This window comes from Silurus meridionalis, chromosome 9 (genome assembly GCF_014805685.1).
Source record: "Silurus meridionalis isolate SWU-2019-XX chromosome 9, ASM1480568v1, whole genome shotgun sequence".
NCBI lineage: Eukaryota > Metazoa > Chordata > Actinopteri > Siluriformes > Siluridae > Silurus > Silurus meridionalis.
Genome location: NC_060892.1, coordinates 2,288,990 through 2,314,277, shown reverse-complemented (window position 1 = coordinate 2,314,277; position 25,288 = coordinate 2,288,990). Strand labels below are relative to the sequence as shown.

Here is a 25,288-nt window from a genome sequence, read left to right as displayed (position 1 = left end):
TTTGAATATTAATCTGATTTTCATATTATTTGCATCTTAAATCCACATTCAAATGTTTCCATGATGCACTAAAAACCAGAACTGATGCGTCTGAATCTCAATACATTGTGATGGAGCCTTTTAAAGGTATCTGCTGTTAAGTTATTCGACCTGATTTATTTAGTCTAAAATGCTGTGTGTGTGTGTGTGTGTGTGTGTGTGTGTGTGTGTGTGTGTGTGTGTGTGTGTTTGTGCTGACCATGGTCACTGTAGCGGCGCTGTTTCTGCATGGCAGAGATACTGCGCTGGACTTTGGAGTGAGCCGGAGACTGGGACGAGCTGTTATTCAGGTCGCTGTTGGGCCGGGGCATCTGACACAGGTTTGTGCTGGACAGCGACTCGCTTCCCTCAAACTACAAGCAACAAAGAACATCATGAGTTTCGAGTAAAACACGCCACCGCTAAGGAAAGCTGATTAAAATGAAAAGAGGCCGTGTGGGATTCTTGCCTCGGGCGGTTTTCTGCCCAGCAGCAAATAAGTAGCCATGATTTCATCATATTTCTGCCCGACTAAGGATTCAGTGATATCGTCTTTGGGGAAACCCATAGTGATCATCAGTTCTAAAGGAGAGAAAGAGAGAGAACGAGAGCAAAAGAAAGAGAGAAAAGTTAGTCATTCGTTCCACATCAAATCCACAGACCTCCCTAAAGATGTTCAAGACCATATTTACCACCTGAAATTATTTTTTTTATTTTATTCGGACTATAACGTGCGTTACGTTACAATCTCTGACGTGAATCAGAATCTCTGATGTATGCTGTTATTGCTGAATAATTGCCGGAAGGTTGTAGCTCCTTTTTTTAATCATTTATAAATGTAATTTGTAAACTCTAAACCTTCAATCAAACAGCAACAGACGGATTGTTTATGTGCAATTCAGCAAGAAAACTACAAAACAGAACTAAAGTCCATTCACAAAAGCACCTCTTGGCCACGCCCACACTGATACGGTTTCGCTTAAAAAATGTAGCTTCTTGAAAACACTCTCCAAACTGGATACATCTGAACAGGAGGTTTCAAAGAGCGGGAAGGTAAATAAAACAACGGGCAGAAATGATGCGGGTCGGATCTTCTTACGTTTTGCTTGTGCGCAGTACAGGGATGTGAGCGCTTTCAGATGTTTGAAAATCTACCTGGCCTCCTCACTACATCAGTACCTGACATTACTAACACCCTTGTGGCTGAATGAATTTCCCAAAAATCTAGTGGAACATCTTCCCAGGAGAATGAAGGTCATTATAAGAGTAAATGGAGACTGGATGTGAAATGAGATGTTCCACAAAATTTGAACAGTACCTATTCTTTTGGTTTCGCTGAAGTCTGCTTCAGGCTCCGTGTACGGTTTGAGCTCCTCCTCCTCGTGACCCACGTTCATCCAGCGGTCCTTCATGATTTGCTGTGTGAGAAAACAGCAGGAAAAATAAGAGCGACATGCAGAAACTTCACAAAATGCGAGCGTAAATCCAGCACATCATGTACGAGGTGGTATCAAAAAAGCTTCGAGACTCGCTCTGTTAACCAGAAAGTCATTTATTTATCTACGTTTACACACTATCACCTTCAAAACAGTCCCCTTGCACAGTAATACAGTGCCCCCAGAGTTCCTGCCACTTCTTGAACGTGTCCTGCTGCATCTTCATCTTCAGGAAGAGGGCGTAGTCCGCAGGTCCACGTCTGAGGAGCTCGGTGATGGGTGTGCACGTGGTTGGAATAGCACCAGTTGCTCCTGATGTACACAGGACGATGTCTTTTGGCCACACTGACTTATAAAAGGTCAGTGCTCCCTGTGACTGAGCGTGCAGACTTGTGCTGCCATCTGCTGGTGTGTTGCAAAACTAGTCTCGAAACTTTTTGATGCCGCCTCATAAACTGCATTGTTTAATGGGATTTTAAGAACAGGTGGTACCTCTAGACTGCCGCGCTTGCCTGGGTTCAACACAAGGAGGCGCTTCAGAAGATTTTCACAGTCGGTGGACATGTAGAAGGGGATACGGTACTTCCCTCGCAGCACTCGCTCTCTCAGCTCCTGAGAACACGAAGCGGAAACATTCGTTCAGCGTTCAGATGCGCAGCAGATCCGAACCTTTACGCGTGAAATAAGACATTCAGAACTTTAGGACCTTTAAGTTCTGCCCGTCGAAGGGCAACGATCCGCTGACCAGCGTGTACAGAATGACCCCCAGGCTCCAAACATCCACTTCAGGCCCGTCATATTTTTTCCCCTGGAAGAGTTCAGGAGCAGCGTAGGGGGGGCTTCCACAGAACGTGTCCAGCTTGCTACCAATCGTGAATTCGTTACTGAAGCCGAAGTCGGCTATCTTTATGTTCATGTCAGCATCCAGGAGCAAGTTCTCCGCCTGCAAACAAGGACAGACAGAGTGAGAACTAAACACACCTGTACAGAAACAAAAGGTCATGAGGTGACAGCTGAGGAGCACGGGTCACCTTGAGATCCCGGTGGACTATCCTCTTCTGATGACAGTATTGCACCGCAGATACAATCTGAAAGACAAAACATAAAAAAAAAAAAAAAAACACCTTAATGCGAGCAAGCTCATATATAAACTATCCCATAAGTCTTCATTCTGCATCTGCACACTGCACCTCAAAGCCTTAAAACACTATCTGTATACTGTCCTGGCAGCATCACACCACTAGGGGTCAGTGTAAGTGTTAAGCATTTGGGTGCATGTTAACGACACAATACACCAGAAACAAGGGGGAAAAAAAAAATCCAGGATCAGTGGATCCAGGTCCTCTTTGATGGCTCTTGGTATCCATTAGAAACATCTAGAAGCTGAAGAAAGCAGCCCTGTTCAATATGCAGACAATCCAAATAAAACTTGGGAAACTTCGAGAGCTGCAGTTTTGGAGACGCTCTGACCCAGTCGTCTAGACGTCATAATTTGTCAAACTCGTTTAAATCCTTAAGGTCGCCCATTTTTCCTGCTCCTGACATTGTCTTTGAGGACTAAATGTGCACTTGCTGCCTAATAAATAAATCCACCCACTAACAGGTGCCATGATGAAGAGATCCTCAGTGTTCTTCACTTCACCGCTCATAAGGTTATAATGGAATAACATTATGTCTGATATTTGCCAGTGTAAAACGTATTAAATAGTCAATTAAATAAAAACGTATTCATGCAATAGTATGATGATGTAATCAGGTTTAGGCGGCTAAAATAAAACCATCAGGACAAAAGTTTGCGGACACCTGACCATAAGATCGGTATGTTCTTGTTTCTTGGAGGCACACGATTGTGTCGAACGTCTTCGGATTTGGAAGCATGAAATTTCCATCACTTGAACTAGGAGACCCAAACCAGTTTCAGCCTGACAATGCTCCTGTGCACAAACCTGCTCCATAAAGATATGCTTTACATGGGTTTGGAGTGGAAGATCTCATATTGTAAAGCCCCAAACTCATCGAACATCATGAACTGGAACGCTGACTGCATCCCAGGCATCCTCATCTTACCTACATCAGTACCTGACATGACCAACACCCTTATGGCTGAATGAATCTCCACAAAATCCAGGGGAACGTCTTGTTCTAAAAGGAAATGGGGACTCAGTGTTGGACGGGATGTTTAAAAAGCATATGGTCAGGTGTCCACAAACTTTTGTCCATTTAGAGTATAATAAATCTGAATTAAAAAACAGTTTAATAAAGGATGTGTCACTCAGGGTTAAAACACCAACCCTTTTAATTTAATAGCGAACAATTGTGAAGTTAATTTCATAGAAAGTACTATGATACAGAGCTGCCAGGGTCCTGGGTTTTAGCGAAACAGGCCTGGATGTGGGAAAAAGGTTGCAGATGGAAAATCCGAGTCTGTGAGCAGCTTTTTTTCTTGGCGCACAGCAACCAAGAACTTTTTAATAAAGCGAATAATCCGCATTAAACCAAAAACTCTCAGTCAGAGTTCTACCCGGAATTCCTGCTTGAAAACTGCGAGCACTTTCATCGGATGCTGCAGAAAGGTTTGATGAGATCAATGTCCCCTCTTGCGTTCATCTGGCTGGCTGGTGGGACGTCAACCGGAGCTACGGGTTGTACTAGTTCCTGTTTGTGTGATTTCTGGAAATGGAACTTGATCCACTCACCTGTCGAAACTTGGCCCTGGCTTCCTTCTCCTTCATCCTTCCATGTGCAACTAAGTAGTCAAATACTTCGCCTGTGAGACACACACACACACACACACACACACACACACACACACACACACACACACAATGATTCTGTATGCATCCGGAGCCACCGGTGTCAGTAAATAATCTTAAAAATGAGAGGTCGCTCAATAATGATAGCTGGGTTGGATCGTACTTGCCGAAAAACGATTAATCAGCTGATTGTAAAATGGATACTGGATTAAAAACAAAACACTTCATGTAAAATAGTAATTAACTTAAATCAGGAAAATGTGCTCAAGGAAATAAATATGAATATATTCAGTAATAAATATAATTAGTGTCAGTGATACACCTCTAGAGGCCGCTCTCGTAACAGCAGCAGACCAAAACCCGGAAAAACTATCGGAATGGATGTTTATTTTTATTTTTTGATAGTTCCAGCAATCAACTATCGGTATCAGTGTTGCCGATTAATCGGCCGACCTCTACTTACAATAACCTGAGAACTCACCTCCACTGGCGTACTCCATTATCAAATAAAGTGTCTTCTCCGTTTCTATGACCTCGAATAACTTAACTGGGGGGAAAAAAAGAGAGAAAAAAGATGATGTGCTAAACGAGGAGACTGCTTCTGTCCTACTCAATATACAGACAAATGTTTTGGGACGCCTGATTTTCCACCTGTATGTGGTTCCTCGCCAAACGGTTCCCACAAACTACGCTGGATCTTTAAATATGCCGCCATGAAATTTTACTTAAACTTAAACTAGGAGACCCAAACCTGTTCTAGCATGATGCTGCCTAAAGAAGTATCTACCTCTACTTTCAGATTACAAAGTACAAAAGATCATTTACACTTTAGTCAGCAAGCCAGACTGCACCGGGTTAAAAGCAATTTTTGTGGAAATTGGGAATGCAGCTGCTACACTATATGGACAAATGTTTGTGGACACCTGGACATGTTCAGTCCACAATAAAAGCCTCTATTATTCCAGAAAGATGTTCCACTGCATTATGTGTAGATTAATTCGAAGACAAGGGTGTTAGTAATGTCAGGTAAAGACGTAGGTGAGGTGAGGAGGCCTGGGGTGCAGTCAAGGTGTTACAGTTCACAATATTAAATAGGGTTGAGGTCAGAGCTCTATAGCAGGAGATCTTCCAACCTAAAAATACAACAGTCTGCCTCCATCTTTGTGCTAACAGTTTGGGGAAGAACCACATCTGGCTGGAAAAGTCAGGTACTTTTGTCCATACACTGAATTAGCAAGTCAGCCAGAAAGAGGATCATATACACTGTGCCACATGCTGGACTGCAAAAAAAAAAAACAACAACATAATGGAAACAGAAAGTTGTCCCGTCATTGAAATCAATACTACGACTGAGCTAAGCGTTTGGCCAAAGACAAAAACCGCTGATGAGGCGCCTGCCTGGAGCTCGGGCGTCTCTCGAGCGAGATACCGCTCTATTAGGAACACAATCCAGTTCAAATCGGATTAAAATCTACGGCGAGAAAGGGAAATGTGCAGAGTCAGAGAAGGAGAGCAGGAAAACAAGCATCCCTGTTCCTCAGGAGAATACGAGGAAAGGACGGTTACGAAGGAGAATTGAATAATCATTGTACATCAAATCAAGTCTGATAAAAGCAAACCTATATTTGATTGTCTTACCTATATTTGGGTGATTCAAAATCTTCATAATCCTTACTTCACGAAAAAGCTGTTGGAGAGAGAAAAACAAAAACAAACAAATTCTTACTAGAACACAATAGTACACAATAGTAATCATTGTGCTGGTGTTACTCAGGAGCTCCTACTCCGAGGAAACCTGCTGACAGATGTCAGACAGCTGGACAGTTTCAAACCAATGTCCTACATGGTTCCAAAATTTTCACATGCAAAAAAATAGATATTTTCCTCTGCGATCACCAGCTTCCTCCCATGAACCAAAAACACTCGCTAGATTGTTTACATTGTAAATCTGTGTACAAGGTGTTGTAGCTGGACAGTTTGAAACCGTCGTTCTACATGATTTACTGTGGTGCAGTGTGAAGCGTTTCTGCCTCAGCTCCAGGATCGATCCTCAGGTCAAGTTACAGGTGTTTCTCGCAATATCTTTTCCCTCAGGGATCACCAGCTTCCTCCCATCTACCAAAAACACGCGGTAGACCGACGACACTGTAAATGTGTGAACAAGGTGCTCTGCGATCTTATTTGGGAAAAAATATACTATATACGAACAGAAGTATTCGGACGCCGTTCTTTTACAGCCGTTTGTGTTTCTTCCCCAAACTGTTTTAGGGATCTTTCTAGTTCACTTAAACCCAGAGACTCAAACCTGTTTCAGCTCCATGAGTGGGAGCGCATAGTCTAGAGGTCGACTGATTACATGGAAATATTGGCAAAAGTCGATACCGATAGTTTTTCCGGGTTGTGTCCGTTGCTGAAGTGGTTTAGGTCGTCATTTGTCGTTACGAGAGCGGCCTCTAGAGGTGAATCACAGGTGCCACATGCGGGTTATTTATTTAATTTAATTGTTTTTACACGCGAGATTGTGTGCGTAATTATATAATTATACTTATTAATATAATGAATATATTCTTATTTATTTCATAAAGCACATTTTCATGATTCAGTACTGTTTTTTAAATTGTGTATGTTTTGTTCAGCACTATTTCACATGGAGTGATATGTTTGTTTGTTTGTATGTTTTATCCAGTATACATTTTAAAAACGATCGGTTATCGGGGAGTTAAAACCTAGCTATCGGTAAAATCCACTTTTGGTCGACCTCTAATATGGTCCACATGGGTTGAAATGTGGAAGATCTCCTGCACTAGAGCTCTGAGCTCAACCCTATTAAACAGGATGAATATGAACACTGACTGCACTTCAGGTCTCCTCACCTCACCTACATCACTACCTGACTTTACTAACACACTGGTGTCTGTATGAATATCTGCAAAATCTCCACAAAATCGAGTGGGACATTTTCCCAGAAGATTGGAGCTTATTACAAGAGCAAACATGGAATGAGATGTTTAAAGGTTTTTGTCCATATATTATCCTGATGATATTTGTAATTGTACCTAGGAGGCAGGAGTCTGGTCTTGTGCTCTGGTGTGATTGGTTAAACACGGACTGATTGCCAAATAAACAAAATAAAAATCGTTAAAAAAAAAAAAAAAAAAAGAAAAGAATGCAACGTTATTCTCACAGACTTTTTCCAAGACTTACTAAATTCGCTCAAAAACATGAGTGAGAACCAGTAGAAGACAACAAATGGTCAAAAAAAAAAAGGGTGGGGTGGGGTGATCCTTTAACTCCATCAACGGCGGGCCATGGACGTCCGACAATACACTCTGGCAGGTCAATTCATCACATGACAAAGCTGTCACACGGACACTTTGTTCTTGGCTGCACCTCGTCACGTGGCCCGAGGTTTCGCAGAAGCATCTACGTGGGAAAGCTGCTTTAGAGGAAAGTCCATAACAATGCACATCTGCCAGCCGAATGTGGTGAAAATGCTAATTACGCTGCGAAAGAACAGCATCGGAACGGCGGAGTTTGCGTATTAAATTCGCGTATTAAACTCGTCGCTGGTGGGGAAAAAATAACAGAACTAACGCGGTGCCATTATTTACAAGCGATGATCCATCAATGCTAATGTTCGTATTCAGTGTGCTGGATCTGACTAGCATCATCTCATGAGAGAGAGAGAGAGAGAGAGAGAGAGAGAGAGAGAGAGAGAGAAAGAGAGGAAAAGAAAAAGCACGTTTGTGTGGTGTTGCACGTCAGCTGTGGAGAAATCCAGGCGGCTATTTTTAGAAAGATATTTCTAAACTCGACCACAGTGACGCAACGGCGTTCTGGACTCCAGCAGATGAGAATAGAACTCCCGCTAGCGCGTTCAGCGATGCTGCATTTGTTCGAGATGGGCGTGTGCAGCCTGCACATCACTTTATACAGTCACGAGCGTACGGGGCGTGTAGCTCTGCTGGAACAACACGAGGAGCATCGTGCAACGTAAAGACATCAAACAATTCAAACAGATTATGATTTAAAGCTTGACACAGACTGAGAGGTACAGAGGCCACACCTCCTTTATATGGTTTCAGAGGTAGGGTTGCAGAATTCCAGGAATTTTCCTAACTGGAAACTTTCCATGTAAACTAACGGGAACAAACTGGGAATTTATAAAATCGCAGGTTAGTCTATAGCAGGGAACGTAAATCTTGCAGGAGGATTTTGGTTAAAACAAACAGATTGAATGTGATTTTCAGTCAAATTTCTACTCTGCACTTACTGCAACATTTCTCGAATCCTGCACGCAAAATAACGTCAAAAACCGTCTGTCTGTCGTTTTTTTTTTTTACCTAAAATTACATGAATAGAGACCACTCCTTTTTCATATAGGCTCAGAGGCCACACCTTCTCCAAAAGACTCTTAGGCACAGAAGCAACACCTCCTTTATATACTAATAGGCACAGACCTTTTTATATAAACTCAGAGTTAGAGGCCACACCTCCTTTAAATAGCCTGGGACACAGAGGCCACACCTCCTTCATATAGACTCATACATACAGATGCCACGCCTCCCACATATAGACTCATACACACAGAGGCCACGCCTCCCCCATATAGACTCATACACACAGAGGCCACGCCTCCCCCATATAGACTCATACATACAGAGGCCACGCCTCCCCATATAGACTCATATACACAGAGGCCACGCCTCCCCATATAGACTCATATACACAGAGGCCACGCCTCCTCCACATAGACTCATATACACAGTGGCCACGCCTCCTCCACATAGACTCATATACACAGAGGCCACGCCTCCTCCACATAGACTCATATACACAGAGGCCACGCCTCCTCCATACAGACTCATACACACAGAGGCCACGCCTCCTCCATACAGACTCATACACACAGAGGCCACGCCTCCTCCTTACAGACTCATACACACAGAGGCCACGCCTCCTCCATAAAGACTCATACACACAAAGGCCACGCCTCCTTCATATAGACTCATACACACAGAGGCCACGCCTCCTTCATATAGACTCATACACAGAGGCCACACCTCCTTCATATAGACTCATACATACAGAGGCCACACCTACTTCATATAGACTCATACACACAGAGGCCACACCTCCTACATATAGACTCATACATACAGAGGCCACACCTCCTTCATATAGACTCATACACACAGAGGCCACACCTCCTACATATAGACTCATACATACAGAGGCCACACCTCCTTCATATAGACTCATACATAGAGGCCACACCTCCATATAGACTCATACACACAGAGGCCACACCTCCTTCACCTAGACACAGTCCTAGACGTCAGGCCTTCTGACCTCCACTGGAACTATAAGGTAAACAGTCCTTACTTCACAAGCCGTCTAGACAGGAAATAAATGTTCACTACATGAATGTATTTGATGACACTCTACTGAGCATTCAAACAAAAACCGTGCGCTAACAAAAAACGTGTGATCAGCCCACGCAACGTGCACTATGCAGATTCAGTCTCGTCATAAACACCGAGACGTGCCGTGCACCGGTTCACCTTGGTCACATTTTTACTCCTCTGAGCACACAGACGGCGAATGTGCTGCTGCTTCAAACACGGCGATGACGAATACGGATGAAAAAACGCTCAGCTTATTTCCCGAAAAGACCTAAAACGATTCATTGCTTCCAGAAGCCACTGCATCACAAAGACTTTTCACGTGAACGAAATCGCTCAAGTTGCACGAAGCTCCGATTCATTACATAACTGATGGCATTTCAAAACAGTGGCGTGCAAAATGTGGAAAAACGTGTGTGATTAATCTTCTTATCAGAGAACGAAGCATTGGAGATCAGCATGATATGGTTTAGATGCTCCAGTGCTCACACACACACACACACACACACACACACACACACACACACACACACACACACACAAAGCAGCCATTAATCATATATCCATCACAATGGCCATTACAAAAGACAAGAAAACCCACATTAGTGTACCACACACAGATTTATATCGCTGTGTTGCGTTAAGAAATGGCACGGCTCGCACGGAAAGTGGAAAATAAATCCATTACGTGCCACTTATGTTATTGATGGCTATTTTGGAAAAATTTCCAATTTTCCAGAGCCTTAAATACATAGCTGAGTTGAACAAACCACCGCACCAGATTCTCATTTCAGGTGTGTGTTTATGAGGCACTCCATCTCCACAAACGCAGGCCTCGGTTCCTGCTGACGTGATTTCAGGAAACTGAAGAAATTTCAGTGCGGCGCAAAGGAACGTCCAAAATGAGTACAAAGAGTTCAACATAATATCCAACTCCATTCTACATTGGCTTGTGCTTCTTTCTGAGCATCCCATTCCACATTTGGTCCTCGTTCGCTCTTATAATGAGCCCCACTCTTCTGAGATGATGTTCTACAAGATTTTGTGGAGATTCATTTAGCCACAAGGGTGTTAGTAATGTACTGGTGTAGGTGAGGTGAGAAGGTCTGGGGTACAGACAGTGTTTATATTCATCATGTTCAATAGGGTTAAGGTCAGCGCTTCCACATCCAGAGACGTCCAAAACAATTGTGTGCCTCCAAGTTTGTAGTAACAATTGTGCGAAGAACCACATATGTTTTGAACAGTCAGGTGTCCTAATACTTTTGTCTGTATAAACATGCAATTAGGAGTGTATTGCGATCACACTGCAACATCCAACAAAGTTTATATTTCAGTTTGATTCCATTTAATACGATACGATTCTGTGCAGTTCAATATAATGCAGAAAGTACAAACAGCAAATCATTTAAAAGCCGTCTGACTTCAAACACATGAACCCTTTCATACACACGTCTTTGTAGTGCAAAAAAATTAATAAAATAATAAAGATTAAATTAAACCAGATGTTCTTTTCCTGTTGTGTCTGCAAGAAGTCACAGCTCTACCTCTGCCATGTTAATCTGTATTCTATATGACTTTCAGGACACGCCTCCGTAGTGTTGCGATAAAAGGTTCAGCGTCGAGAAATCGATCTACAGATCAAATATTGGTCACAAATAATTGGTTATTTTTTACATAATAAAAGTAAAGCGCACCTACTAATAATTATATACTAATAAATACATTTTTAACTTTTATGTCCATGCACCGATGCGAGTCTATAAATCTTACTGTTCTTAAATAATTACACATTATATATATATATATATATATATAAATCTAATGATGTGAAGTCTCTATCAACAGATCAAAGGTCAGGTATCATTTTAACTGTAGAACAGAGTACTACTACCTACTGTTAAGTGGTTGCCAGGTTGTTGCTAGGCAGTTGCTATGGCATTGCGTGATGTTTGCTGTGAATGCGAGAATGAGACCGGTGAAGTCTATATAAAGGTTTCAATAAAGTTAGATGCTTTTACGTGCAAATTTAGGTTAAAGGTCTAGCTGGCGGTTTGGCTGTGCTGGGATTCGAACCCATCGCCTTGACCGCTGAGGCACCACTACACTACGTGTGATTTGAATTTACTCAAATAATCATTGCAGTGCGACATAAACTGAACATCTGGAGCTTTGGCACGTGACACAAATGTACAGGACGTTGGATGCAGTAGCATGAAATTTTCATTTTCGTTTTAACCACAATGGTGAAGTTGAAGCAAAGGTGAAATTTCATGCTACAAAACACATCCTGTGCAATTGTGTGCCTCCAAGTTTGTGGTAACAGTTTGGGGAAGAACCACATATGGCTGGAAACCAAGTACTTCTGTCCATAGTGTGTAGAAACCATCATTCACATTCCACTGAAATTTAGCAGTCTATTCCAATCCACTGACTTGTAGGAACACCGGGAGCGACTCTTGATGAAACTCCAGGCGGAACCACAAGTCATATGATTACCTCTTAAACCGTTTACCGTTTAATCTTTTTACTAAAATAGTATTTCTATCTGAAGAATGAAATTATTCAATTTCCAGAAACATTCTATCGGAACTTCATCTCGGGAATTTTGGAAATATTCCCAGTTGGAAATTTTGGGAAATATATATAAACTGTATTATACACAAACATAAATATAAACATTTTGTTTTTTCATAAACTGACATGCATTAAGAAAATGACATTTTTGCAGCTCAGGATCCTGAGATTTCCCTTCCCAAAGAATGCTCATATTAAGACACCTGAGGTCATGACGTAAGTAGAAAAACAGCTCCACCATAGTTTCTCCAATTGGAAGCATGAGCAATATACAATGTAATGAGGTGGTAGCTCTATGATTAAAGCATTGCTCTCTGGATCGGAAGGTCACAAGGTCAAATCCCTGCACCAACCAGCCACTGACGGGCCCTTGAGCAAGTCCCTTAACCCTCAACTGCTCAGCTGTAAGTCGCTCTGGATAACGGCGTCTGCCAAATGCTGAAAATGTGGCGTAATGTAAATGCGATGAAAAAAGTGCTGACTTTTCCAGCCGTATGTGGTTCTTCCTCAAACTCTCAGCACAAAGTTGGAGACCTTCAATCGTCTAGGATGTCTTAGGATGCATGAAATGTTCCCAAATCTGTTCCAGCATGACAATGCTCCCGTGCACAAAGCCAGCTCCATGAAGATATGGGATGGAGTGGAAGATCTCCTGCTGACTTTATTAACACCCATGTGGCTGAATGAATCTCCACAAAATCTAGTGGAACATCTTCCCAGAAGAATGGAGGTCATTATGGTGCATATTAATTCCGGTCTTACAGCAAAACCCCGCGGATGTCCGGCGTTTTGTCCTTTATGTGTCTAAATGAAATTTATTCCACAACTGTCTCACGATTTAGACAGATTTTATCATCACAGCTGATGTTTTAAGACAAAAAAAAGGAAGAGAAGAAGTGTGCAGCAAAATTCCTTATCATGCAGCCATACCTATGACACGTGAGATCACTGGGGGGTGGTGGTGGTGGTGTTTTTGGAGTTATGTCTTGCTAGGACTCACCTTTTGTAAACTAGTGGGGTTTAACTGCGTCTTATCGATGATCTTCACCGCAACCTGGAAAAGATCGAGAGAAGTGAATGTTTGGCAGATGACGGCAGAAACAGAAAAGGTGAGAGATACGAAAGAAAACTGGGAGTTATGCACATGAAGCTCCACTTTTACAGCTGGAAAGCACTGAGTCATAGCCATGTTAGCTCCAGGGTTTACCACCAGAACAGAAATGGAAAGACATTTTGGGTTATACACCATATCTGGGCACTTCCTGAGATAATGAGGAAGGAACCTTGAGAAGAACCGACTCAAAAGAGAACTTCACCAAATCATCACCAAATACTCATATAATTCCATCATTGTCGAGGTTACAGCTGGTCCAAGATGGAGGCTCACATGCACAACTGTTCATGGCAATTGTATTAAACCAACATAGCGCACTGCTTTTATGAATTAAAGTCCAAATCCATTTTCATGGTTCTGAAGTTTTACTCTCCATAGTAACCTCATGGAGCTTTAGGTTGCCATGTTGTGTGGTGTACGATGAACATCGTCAACGATAATATCGTAATTAATGTTTTAACAATGTGGAATTTCACGTTATCATGTATATTGCAAAACCAAAACGTCACACAGCTGCAGAGTGCACGCATACATCACGTGATGGTCTAGTAGATTAGACTCGTGCATGTGCGCATTTAGAGCGTGTTCTTTTTTTCTGCATGATTCACTCTATTGAATGCATTTAGAATGATCACAAAATCAAAGATAAGAGGGGGAAAAATATGTACATTTACATCATTTCATATAGTAATTGCGATTACATCAATTAACGATTAAACCTAATCTTTTAAACCAGTGATCGATTTATCACAATGAGTCACTTATTAAACACTGACTTACTGTACTGGTGGTTTTAATTTTACATTTAATGTCTCTTTTCTCTACATTGCAATGATGACCACATAGAATATGAGATATATCAAATTATAGACGTCCGCTGTCCATGGTCCTTAAGGTATCAGCCCAATAACACACACAGCAAAATATCGTCTGATTATCATTATTGATTAAAAACAGAAAACATAGGGATAGTTGACCCATCCAGCAGCAGCAATTGGTTTCCAGTTAAAAAAGAGTCCATCAGTATGAATCAGGATGGATGGAGCCCATATAATGAGAGGATCACTGATATCTCAGAAGCATCCAAAAACATACTGGGAATGCTGGCTTTTAAAGTGACCTGTTTAGTTTACAGGCTGACGGATGGAAAAGACGGGAAGAGCAGGAGCTGGAAAAATAAAGCCAGCGTGAAGAGGTGGCGCCGCTACAGAGACGAGGGTAAAATGTTTTCTCTTATAGAGTTGGGCGGGAATCGATCCTGGATCATTTCCAACGAAGCCAGGGGCTAAAATAAGAGCTGACGAGCGATGGGTCTTCTGGAGCGTTCTACAGAAAGCGCAGCATCGTGTTCGGCAGCAAGAGCGCACTGAAAAAAACACCACTGCAGTAACTGACCAAAAATCAGGCAATGATTCAAGTGGTTTATTAACAGAACTGACTCCAATTAAGCCATTTAAAGCATTAATAATAAACTTAGGGGTACGACAACACAACAGTGTGACTGACAGGCCTCTGAATGCACTCGGTTTTTTCAAACTACGCCACGTGCCTAATGTTTTACCCACCGTTTTCCAAAGGAGGACATGTTGATTTCTATCCATTTACAGGGAATGTGCATTTCCATAACAGAGGCCGATGAGATTTGCATCTTGATGCATAGTCGATAATACGATACATATTCTGTCTCAAGGAAGTTACAGCTCTACCTCTGCCATGTTAATCTGTACACTATGTGACTTTCAGGACATGCCTAAAGAAGCAGCAGCGGTGCTGAGAGAACGCACTCATAATTAATCGATTAACAGCCCTAATATTAATATGATGTGAGGTCCAGTTACCAGCGTGACATTAAAACAGGTGGTAATAATGACAACTTTTTACTGAAGTACATGTCAGAGCCCAAACTTCTTTACTTTTACTTAAATGAAAAAGTGCAGTCAGAACTTTAACTTTTACCAGAGTCTTTTAAAAACATCAGTATCTGCACTTCTACTTCAGTGCAGGATGTGTGGACTTTTACCACCTCTGAGATGCACCAATGCGAATCGAGGAATCTTATCGTCTCTACTGTTTATAGATACATTTAGTGTTGTTTCTTCTCTCAAATTGAAAAAGACAAAAAAAAAAAAAAAAAAAAAAAAGACCAAAAAAAGAACTTTTCTTAAAGAACATGGATGTTCCCGTTGAGGCATCAAACGGAGTCTGTAGTGGATCTGTACATACTGTGGACAAAGAAGTGGGACATCTGACTTTCCCACCCATATGTGGTTCTTCTTCAAACTGTTACATCAAAATTGTACACACAATTGAACAGGACGTCTTTGGATCTGCTTTCAATTACAACATCCTGAGCTGAACTAAGAAAACAAAACCTGTTCCAGCATTACAATGTCCGTGTGCCCCAAGAAATTCCATGAAGATTGGTTACAAGATGTGGAAGATCTCCTGCTATAGAACTCCAACCCTATTGAACAGAATGAACGTGAACACTGCACCCCAGGCCTCCTCACTTTCTCACTTACATCAGCGTCTGACTTTATGAACACCCCTGTGGTGGAATGAATCTCCACAAATCTCTACAAAATCCAGTGGAACATCTTCCCTGAAAAATGGAGGTCATTATAACCACACATATATATAACCCTAACCCTTATACAGAGCGACTTAAGGGCCTTGCTCAGGGGTCCAGAAGTAGCAGCACAGTGTCTCAGAACTCATGACCTTCGGATCCTAAGTCAAATGCCGTAACCACTGATCTACTATCTCGCCCAGCAAGTGATCAGGTGTCCACAAGTAACATAGGTTGCCAGAGATTGTCAGCTGGTGAGCTGCAGTCCTGAATAACTTCTCAAGCTTTAAACTGTAGATCTGACTGCCATATTTAGCTTCGTGTCATAATGGGAAATTGTTTTCTTCCATGACTGATTCATTTTCTTCACTCAGATCTCACATTTGACCACTTGTGTGTAACACTGTTGGACTCAAACAAAATGAGGCAGGAAGCCATATTGAACTCATGGATGAAATCAGTTATTAATGGAATGCTACATAATTATACACAATACGAACAAACGTTTGTGGAAACCTGATCATAATATTGCTATGGGCTTCTTTTTGGAACATCCCATTCCACATTGAGTTCCCATTTGCCTTTAGAATAAGCTCCACTCTTCTGAGAAGATGTTACACTAGACTTTGTAGAGATTGTGTGAAGATTCATTCATCCACAAGGGTGTTAGTAAAGTCAGGTATTGATGGAAGGGAGATGAGGAGACCTGGGGGTGCATTCACATTTATCTTCTTTAAAAGTGCTGGAGCTCTATAGCAGGAGATCTTCCACATTTTATTGAGGAAGAACCACATATGGATGGAAAAGTCTTGGATGGATGGATTTCTCTGTCTATACAGTACAATAGTTAATAATTACTATTAATTAGAAATGAAAAAACTTGATAGGTTATGACCCTTCTGATGCTTCCAGATGAAAAGGTGAGAGTGAAGAAAAAAGAAAGAAATGAGGTTGCGTTACCTCCCGTCCTGTTAAAATATGGCGTGCGAGTTTGACTTTGGCGAAGTTGCCCTTGCCGATGGTCTTGAGCAGCCTGTAGTTGCCGATGTGAGGCTGGTCGTCTGCGACGGACGCCACGGAGTTGCGGCACCGCGGCAGACTCTGCCTGCTACCCGACTTAGCCGGAGGCGCCGGGGGGTCTGGAAAGCCGTCTACGGACGTGTGCTGGAATACAGAAGGGTATAAAGAGTCAGAAAATCACTGCGAAACATAACTGATTCCACTGAAGGACGTGGGAAAAGGAACACTAGACCTCAGAAACCAGGGAAGCTCACGTGTTTAGAAGTTCTGATGAACCTCTGCATTCTCAAAAGACCCCCTGATGTGACTCTTACTGCACTAATTACCACAAAGACCACCAGAGAAACCATCAGAGCTTTATGTTCATGCCTATCATCATCATCATTACCACCACCACCAGGGAACGAGGTCTGATGGAATCTGGAAGGATTTAGAAGTTTGGGATGTGGTTATATGGTTAAACCACACAAAGATCAGCTTTTCTTATAAACAAAGTTCAAAGTTAAACATCATCAACGTCGCAATTTATCACAGGATAAAAAATATGGACAGTGTATGTATATATTTTTTAACTTGTTGCTAACTGTACACACTGCAGTATACACTGAAGAGCAAAAGTATTCGGACATCTGACTTTTCAACCCATATGTGGTTCTTACACTAATTGTTACCGCACGATTGGAGGCACACAATTGTACAAGACGTCTTTGGATGCAGCGGCATGAAATTTTCCTTTCACTTCAACTAGGAGACATAAACCTGTTCCAGCATGACAATAGATCTCCACACATCTCCACAAGCACACTCCAAAATTTAGTGGAACATCTCCCAGAAGAGTGGATGCAGCTCTCTAATAACAGTGGACCCTCTGAGATGATCCAGCATTAGACGCAAGCTGGAAAAACTATGGATTTTTGCAGATAGTTCCAGAAATCAATACTGGTGCTGATTATTCGGTAAAAACTGATGCATCGGTCGACCTCTAATAACAGCTAATGTGGAATGGGATGTTCAAAAAGAGCATTCCAATTGTATGGTCAGGTGTCCACAATCTTTTGTCAATATTGACATTTAAGGAGCTTGAGGAATACATTTTTTGGTAAAGACTCAACGAGTCATATGAAAAAAAAAAACCTTGAGGAATACCAAACTCAAAAGGAAACCTCATCCTCGTTTCATCATATTCATGCATTACAGTTCCATCATTAAATCCAACTCTAATTAGTGCACTTGGGTGCCGTGCCCACCTGTAGCCTAAACTACAGGGATCGCTAACAATACAGTTCCAAAAAGTTACTCTCATTCTCAAACCAATGAAATATATAAAACTAGGGAGAAGAATTTAAAGCCCGGGACACACCAAGCAGATTGTGTGTCGGTCGACTTAAATGTTTTCTGTGTTAGTTCTCGTCAAACGACTCAGCCGTTTTTCGCAGTATCGATTGGCTATTCAGCGGCGTCTACGAGGAAAAAATGACCGAAAAAAACCGACGACGTAAAGAGGAAACGCACAGACACTTGTCATTCTTGCAACTTATCTTTGCAACTTAGCTGACATGATTGAAAACAGCTACATGAATCGATCACGGTAGGTGTAAACGCTACATGCTTTAAATATTCACAGTTCTACTGCCACCTGCTGGTATGAGAGAGTTCTGTCTGGCACGTCAGATGCGCATGCCTGATAATCGGCCTAATTTGCAGCGGAATCGGCAGATGCCGATTAATTAAAAAATGGCAAAAATTGGGCTGATCAGTCAGTCGGCTTCTAGTTTAATCCTTCACAATCTGATCTATCCTTTGGCTGTCCCATAATGGGTCAAAAAAGTTAACCGCTACTGGCAAAAATTTCCGGTGTAAAAATATAAGAAGCGAGCCGTATCCTACCTTGACCTTTTGCATGTTCCTGTTTAGCCAGCACTGATTCTTCAGAACTACTTTCTGCTCAAGCTGTGTTCCCCTTCATGCTTGCATGGCCCCTTAAGCCCTAGCAACCAAAGGCTATCCTAACAATAGTGTTCAAGTAAACCCCCACTCAATCTTTCAATCAGTCAGTCCTAGTGGCACTCAGCTCACACTGCACCATGACCTCCTGCATGGCCTTTTCTTCTCTGGTACAACAGCAGCAGAGCCTGGGTTTTTCAGCCGAGTGGATATTCTAATGTGTAATGCAGAGGAAAAACCTGTAGGCATGTTTAAGCAGAGATTCGAAATAGCAGCAAAAAAAAAAAAACAACAGATATGATTAAAGGTCGACCGTTTTGCTGATTAATCAGCACCGATAGTCGATTGTTGGAACTATTGGCAAAAATCCATAGTTTTTCTGGGTTGTGTTATACAGTTTCAAGAGCGGCCTCTAGAGGCGAATTACTGACACAACATCCGTTTAGTTGAAGTGCCTTTTTATTCATTTAGGATTTTTATTTATTGGGAGTGTTACTTTTTGTTTCAGTTTGATTTCATGCCTTTTATTTTCTTTACTATTTATAAATATACTTTATTTATTTATTTCTATTTCTTTTTTCACATTTTAATGAATCGGTACTGGGGTTTTTTTTTTTTTGGAATAAAGTTCAGTACAATTTTACATAGAGTGTTACGTTTGTTTTTGTCTTTTTTTTATCCAGTATACATATAAAAAATACCGGTTGATTAATCAGGTTTAGGCAAGAATGATTCAACCTAGCTATCGTTATCGGTCAACCTCTAAAGATGGTCTCTGGAGAACATGAGCAGTTTCTCATCAGCTTTTCAGCTTTTGCTTTTTGTATGAGTCACAATCCAATAAAATATCGATTGGCCAAGCGTCAAATTTCACCCGATTGAATTTGCGAGAGGTTCAGTAAATGCAACACCGCTGATTTAGCAACTTCCTGCTTACCCTGGGCCGGCACACTCATTAGAACAGACACAGAAGATGGGCATAAAAACCACCTCCTCCATCGTCTCTCCGACTCTCTAACCCTCCCCCACCCTCCTGTGTGCCTCGTAACACACCACAGGCTGGAGGATATAACCCAATAAAAAGCCCATCCATTCATCCAGGTCGATATACAGCTCTTCCCCTGAAGCCTAGAGGTTAGATGGAGGACAGGCTACTGGCTGCTTTCCTCGTGCGATCGCAAGCTAGAATGATCGGCTAAAATTTTCAAGGTCAGAGTAAGGTTCTACCGTGCAAACCTTCCAAAGTTTTGACAGACACTTTGTTTCCTTGATAGACGAGCTATTTTTAGGAGCAGGTTGCTGGAAAAGGCTGGAAGCAATCAGTAAAGGAATGCCGTAGAAGAATCAGGCTCCAGGGGCTCACAAACTTTATGTAATCACCAGAATTTGTCTCGTTTTCCGCAGCGGAAGACTGACGGCATTCCCGTTCTTTGGAAAAAACACGCTTTGGGTTGGACAGGAGATCCAAGTTGAAACATCAGGTTCATGTTTGAGGTTTGATACATTATGGACTCGAGGAACGTCTCAGATGCCCCACACCGTGTACCACTAAACTCATGATGTGTTTTCATGCACAGCATTCAAGAGAATATACTGAAACATGTATTTAAGATAAATAGAAGAATTCTGAGTGTTTTTAGGACGCAACAGAGGAGTGCACAGTCACACACACACACACATAATTTCATCATAAAACAACAAGATGTGTTTTAGAAAAAGTTTGGAAAGGGGTGAATTAGAAGAGAGAGAGAGAGAGAGAGAGAGAGAGAGAGAGAGATAAGAAAGAAAGAAAGAATAAGAAAATAGAGTAAAAAGGTAAAAGGAGAAAGAAAGAGGGGGGTGAGAGAGAGCAAAAAAGAGAGAGGGTGTGAAAATGTACAGTGTAAGAAAGAGGTGGTAACAGGGTCACCCTGCTGTTATATGAGAAGGTGGTAACTCCACACAATGCTGTTGGATAAAAAGGTGGTTACCCCACACAATGCTGTTATATGAGGTGGTAATGGAGTAACCCCACACCATACTGCTGTATTAGGAGGTGGTAACGTGCGGCCTTTCACCCGGCTTTTTATGAAGAAGGAGTAACAGGGTAACCCCACACCCTGCTGCTGTATGAGGGGGTGCTAATGGGGTAACCCCCGCACCCTGCTGCTGTATGAGGAGGTGGTAATGGGGTGACCCCGCACCCTGCTGCTGTCTGAGGAGGTGGTAATTGGGTAACCCCACACCCTGCTGCTGTCTGGGTAGGTGGTAACTGGGTAACCCCACACCCTGCTGCTGTCTGAGGAGGTGGTAACTGGGTAACCCCACACCCTGCTGCTGTCTGAGAAGGTGGTAACTGGGTAACCACACACCCTGCTGCTGTATGAGGAGGTGGTAATGGTGTAACCCCGCACCCTGCTGCTGTACGAGTAGGTGGTAATGGTGTAACCCCACACTCTACTACTGTTATATAAAAAGGTGGTAACAGGGTCACCCCACACCCTGCTGCTGTATGAGGAGGTGGTAACGGGGTAACCCCACACCCTGCTGCTGTATGAGGGGGTGGTAACGGGGTAACCCCACACCCTGCTGCTGTATGAGGAGGTGGTAACGGGGTAACCCCACACCCTGCTGCTGTATGAGGAGGTGGTAACGGGGTAACCCCACAACCTGCTGCTGTCTGAGGAGGTGGCAATGGTGTAACCCCGCATCCTCCTGCTGTCTGAGGAGGTGGCAATGGTGTAACCCCACACCCTGCTGCTGTATGAGTAGGTGGTAATGGGGTAACCACACACCCTGCTGCTGTCTGAGGAGGTGGCAATGGTGTAACCCCACACTTTACTTCTGTATAAGGAGGTGGTAACGGGGTAACCCCACACCCTGCTGCTGTATGAGGAGGTGGTAATGGGGTAACCACACACCCTGCTGCTGTCTGAGGAGGTGGCAATGGTGTAACCCCACATCCTCCTGCTGTCTAAGGAGGTGGCAATGGTGTAACCCCACACCCTGCTGCTGTATGAGTAGGTGGTAATGGGGTAACCACACACCCTGCTGCTGTCTGAGGAGGTGGCAATGGTGTAACCCCACACTCTACTGCTGTATAAGGAGGTGGTAATGGGGTAACCCCACACCCTGCTGCTGTATGAGGAGGTGGTAATGGGGTAACCACACACCCTGCTGCTGTATGAGGAGGTGGTAATGGGGTAACCACATACACTGCTGCTGTATGAGGAGGTGGTAATGGGGTAACCACATACACTGCTGCTCACCTAGATAGTTGTTTTTGTCACCACTCTAATGTTCTGCTCACTCAAGCCAGTGAAGGTGAAACCCAACCCAGGATAAAACTCAGATTTATCTTAGACACCCCTGCCCGCCCACACACACACACACACACACACACACACACACACACACACACACCAGTCAAGTATGAGAAGCCAAACTTCAGGAAACATAATGGTGGCATTTCTGAATGTGAGTCCAAGATAGATGACTCAGCGCCGTATCGGATGAAACTTCTGCGCCATCACAGAGATGAAGGCAAAAAGTTTACTTCAGGCTAACGATCTAAAATACAGAAATATATGCAGCAAAGTCACGCCCGCGCTACACGTCTCACTCCTCTGACTCCCAATTCGACGCATGCGAATAGTGGACACCGGAAACTCGCGCTCGGTGAGACAAACACGTATCACATGGAGACGAGCTACCATCTGGAGATCGCGTCACTCGAGCTGAGAGACTCAAACCTGTGCAGGAAGGTGCAGCTCTACCTCTGCCATGTTAATCTGTATTCTATGTGACTGCACCCCAGGCCTCCTCACCTACATCAGTGCCTGACTTTACCAACACCCATGGGGTTGAATGAATCTCCACAAAATCTAGTGGAACATCTTCCCAGAAGAGTGGAGCTCATTCAAAGGGCAAAAGGGAACCAGTTGTGGAATGGGACATTTAAAAATAATCTTTTGCTCAGGCGTCCACAGAATTTATCTGTATAGTGTAGAGAATGTATGGGATTACAGGATGAATCCACATGTGGCATGTAAAGAAGCACTTCAGTTCTGAGAGGACTGAGCACCGAGGTTTTGTCTCTTCGTTGTTATTTTGCAGGAACGCACACGAGTGAGGGTTTATAAGAAACCTATGGAAGAATTTGGAATGAGATTTTCAATTCAGTTTGTTTTGTAGAGCAGGAGGCGACAGTGTTGAGAGACTTTACAAGGAAGAAACCTTGTGAGGAACCAGACTCAAAAGAGAACCTCATTCTTACCCTCAACACCAGATACTCATTTATTATAGTTCCATTATTCTTGAGGTTATCCCCTGTTGCCTGATGGATCCTCAAATGCAGAAGTGGCAACTGTTGCCCCAAACCAATATAGTAGACTGTTTATATTAATTACAGTCAAAAACCATCTTTATGGTTCTGGAGTCTAATCTGAGGAGGTGGTGGTTAAAGTATTGGACTTTGGACTCGAAGGTTGTGAGTTCAAATCCTAGTGACAACCCTGAGAAAGCCCCTTAATCCCATAGCTGTTCAGTTGGATTAGTATGAGACAAATGTAATTTACTCTGGATAAGGGATTCTGCCAAATGCCATCAACCTTCCACAGTAGCCTCATGGATCTTCAGGCTCTCAGTGTGGAACCATCCTCAGCAGCGGCGAGTGGATTCCCATTGACCAAAAAAAAAAAAAAAGAAAGAAAAAGGTTTTGAGTTTATAAGATGTTTTTTCATATTTTTTTTGCACTCCAGCCTGTGTGAGAACTCCTCTGTTGCAAACTACATTTCGTTATGAGAACTGTTTCCTGCTGAGCCATGATGGAGAGCAGATGCTGTCAAACTGTTAAACGCACTTTTTATCTTCTCACAGTCGTCTTGAGCAGCTTGCGTTGTCCTCTGCTTTTCATCTCTTTGAAACAAACAACAGAATGGCCACTTTAACGTGTCTTTAACGCCAGTCAGGTACTGATGTGGGTGAGGTGAGGAGGCCCTTTCAATAGGGTTGAGATCAGAGGTCTATAGCAGGAGATCTTCCAAATCTTCAAGGAGCTGTCATGCTGGAACAGGTTTGGGTCTCCTAGTTCAAGTGAAAGGAAAATGTACTACTTTGTGCTCAAAGTCGTCCTATACAATTGAGTTCCTCCAAGTTTGTGCTAACAGTTTGGGGAAGAACCACGTATGGTGGTGAGAAAGCCGGGTGTCCCAATACTTTTGCCTAAACAGTGCATATTAAAAAAAAAAAAACACTTAGAAACATCATGTGATGGTTTGGATTTGGTCTGTGTGATAAATAATATCTGGTTAAACGTTTTTTCAGAACATTCCAGCCATATGTGGTTCCTCAACAAACTGTTTGCATGAAGATCGAGACACACAATTGTGTAGGGTTTTCTCTGTGTCTGGTTCACTTGAAATAGGAGACCCAAACCTGTTCCAGCTTGATGATGCCCTTGCACACAAAGCCAGCTCCATGAAGATCTTTCTTCACATGGTTTGGAAGGTGGAATATCTCCTGCCATAGAGCTCTGACCTCAACCCTGAACGCTGACTGCCCCCCACCCAGGCCTCCTCACCTCACCTACACCAGGACCTGACTTTACTAAGACCGTTGTCTCTGAATGAATCTCCACAAATGTCCACACGCACACTCCAAAATCTAGTGGAACATCTCCACACACACACACACACACACACACACACACACACACACATGCAGGGCATACAGAAAGTGGAGAGTGAGTGCAGCCCTGGTATCTGAACATCCCTGAATCAGGATTTAGTGTCAGTGTGTGGTAGAAGGAACCCGCCTCGTTTCATGATAACGAGCATGTACTCGCAGACCTGCTGTGGTATTGGTGTCTACTGTAATCACATGGATTAATTAACGAGTCTAAGTAGGGCTCGTGTGAACGCTCGTGCATGATGAGGGTGATGATGATTTTGAGGATGATGAAAAAGGGTGATGGCGGTCATAATGATGATGACGTGGTAAGGATGGAGATGAAGATTGTGATGAGGATGATGAGGATGGAATAAGAATGGTGGGGGTGATGAGGATGAAGACGATGGTGGGGAGGATGGAGATGATGATGATAATGATAATGAGGGTGGTGGGGAGGATGGAGATGGTGATGATGAGTATGAGGATGAGGATGATGATAGTGGTAAGGATGGAGATGATGGTGAAGATGATGGTGATGAGGAGAACAGTAAAGAGGACGGAGTTGAGGATGGAGATGATGATGATGATTAGGGTGGTGGGGAGGATGGAGATGGTGATGATGAGTATGATGATGGTGATGAGGATGCTGATGATGAGGATGATGATAGTGGTAAGGATGGAGATGATGGTGAAGATGATGGTGATGAGGAGAACGGTAAAGAGGATGGAGTTGAGGATGGAGATGATGATGAGAATGGTAAAGAGGATGGAGATGATGACAATGGAGAATGGTTTCTCAAAG

At 42.9% G+C, this 25,288-nt stretch overlaps 1 protein-coding gene across 1 annotated transcript in view; it reads right to left on the bottom strand.

Moving 5' to 3' along the window:
• Positions 1-25,288, bottom strand: part of mark1 (MAP/microtubule affinity-regulating kinase 1) — a 34,402-nt gene that overhangs the window by 8,219 nt on the left and 895 nt on the right. Inside the window, exons 2-12 of the mRNA XM_046857115.1 lie at positions 16,833-17,036; positions 13,190-13,243; positions 5,846-5,894; positions 4,689-4,754; positions 4,151-4,221; positions 2,486-2,542; positions 2,161-2,397; positions 1,947-2,066; positions 1,337-1,436; positions 488-600; positions 239-392 (exon numbers count right to left, since the gene is read on the bottom strand). Coding sequence (XP_046713071.1) covers positions 239-392; positions 488-600; positions 1,337-1,436; positions 1,947-2,066; positions 2,161-2,397; positions 2,486-2,542; positions 4,151-4,221; positions 4,689-4,754; positions 5,846-5,894; positions 13,190-13,243; positions 16,833-17,036 — 1,225 coding nt within the window. The remainder of the gene's footprint in view (positions 1-238; positions 393-487; positions 601-1,336; positions 1,437-1,946; positions 2,067-2,160; positions 2,398-2,485; positions 2,543-4,150; positions 4,222-4,688; positions 4,755-5,845; positions 5,895-13,189; positions 13,244-16,832; positions 17,037-25,288) is intronic.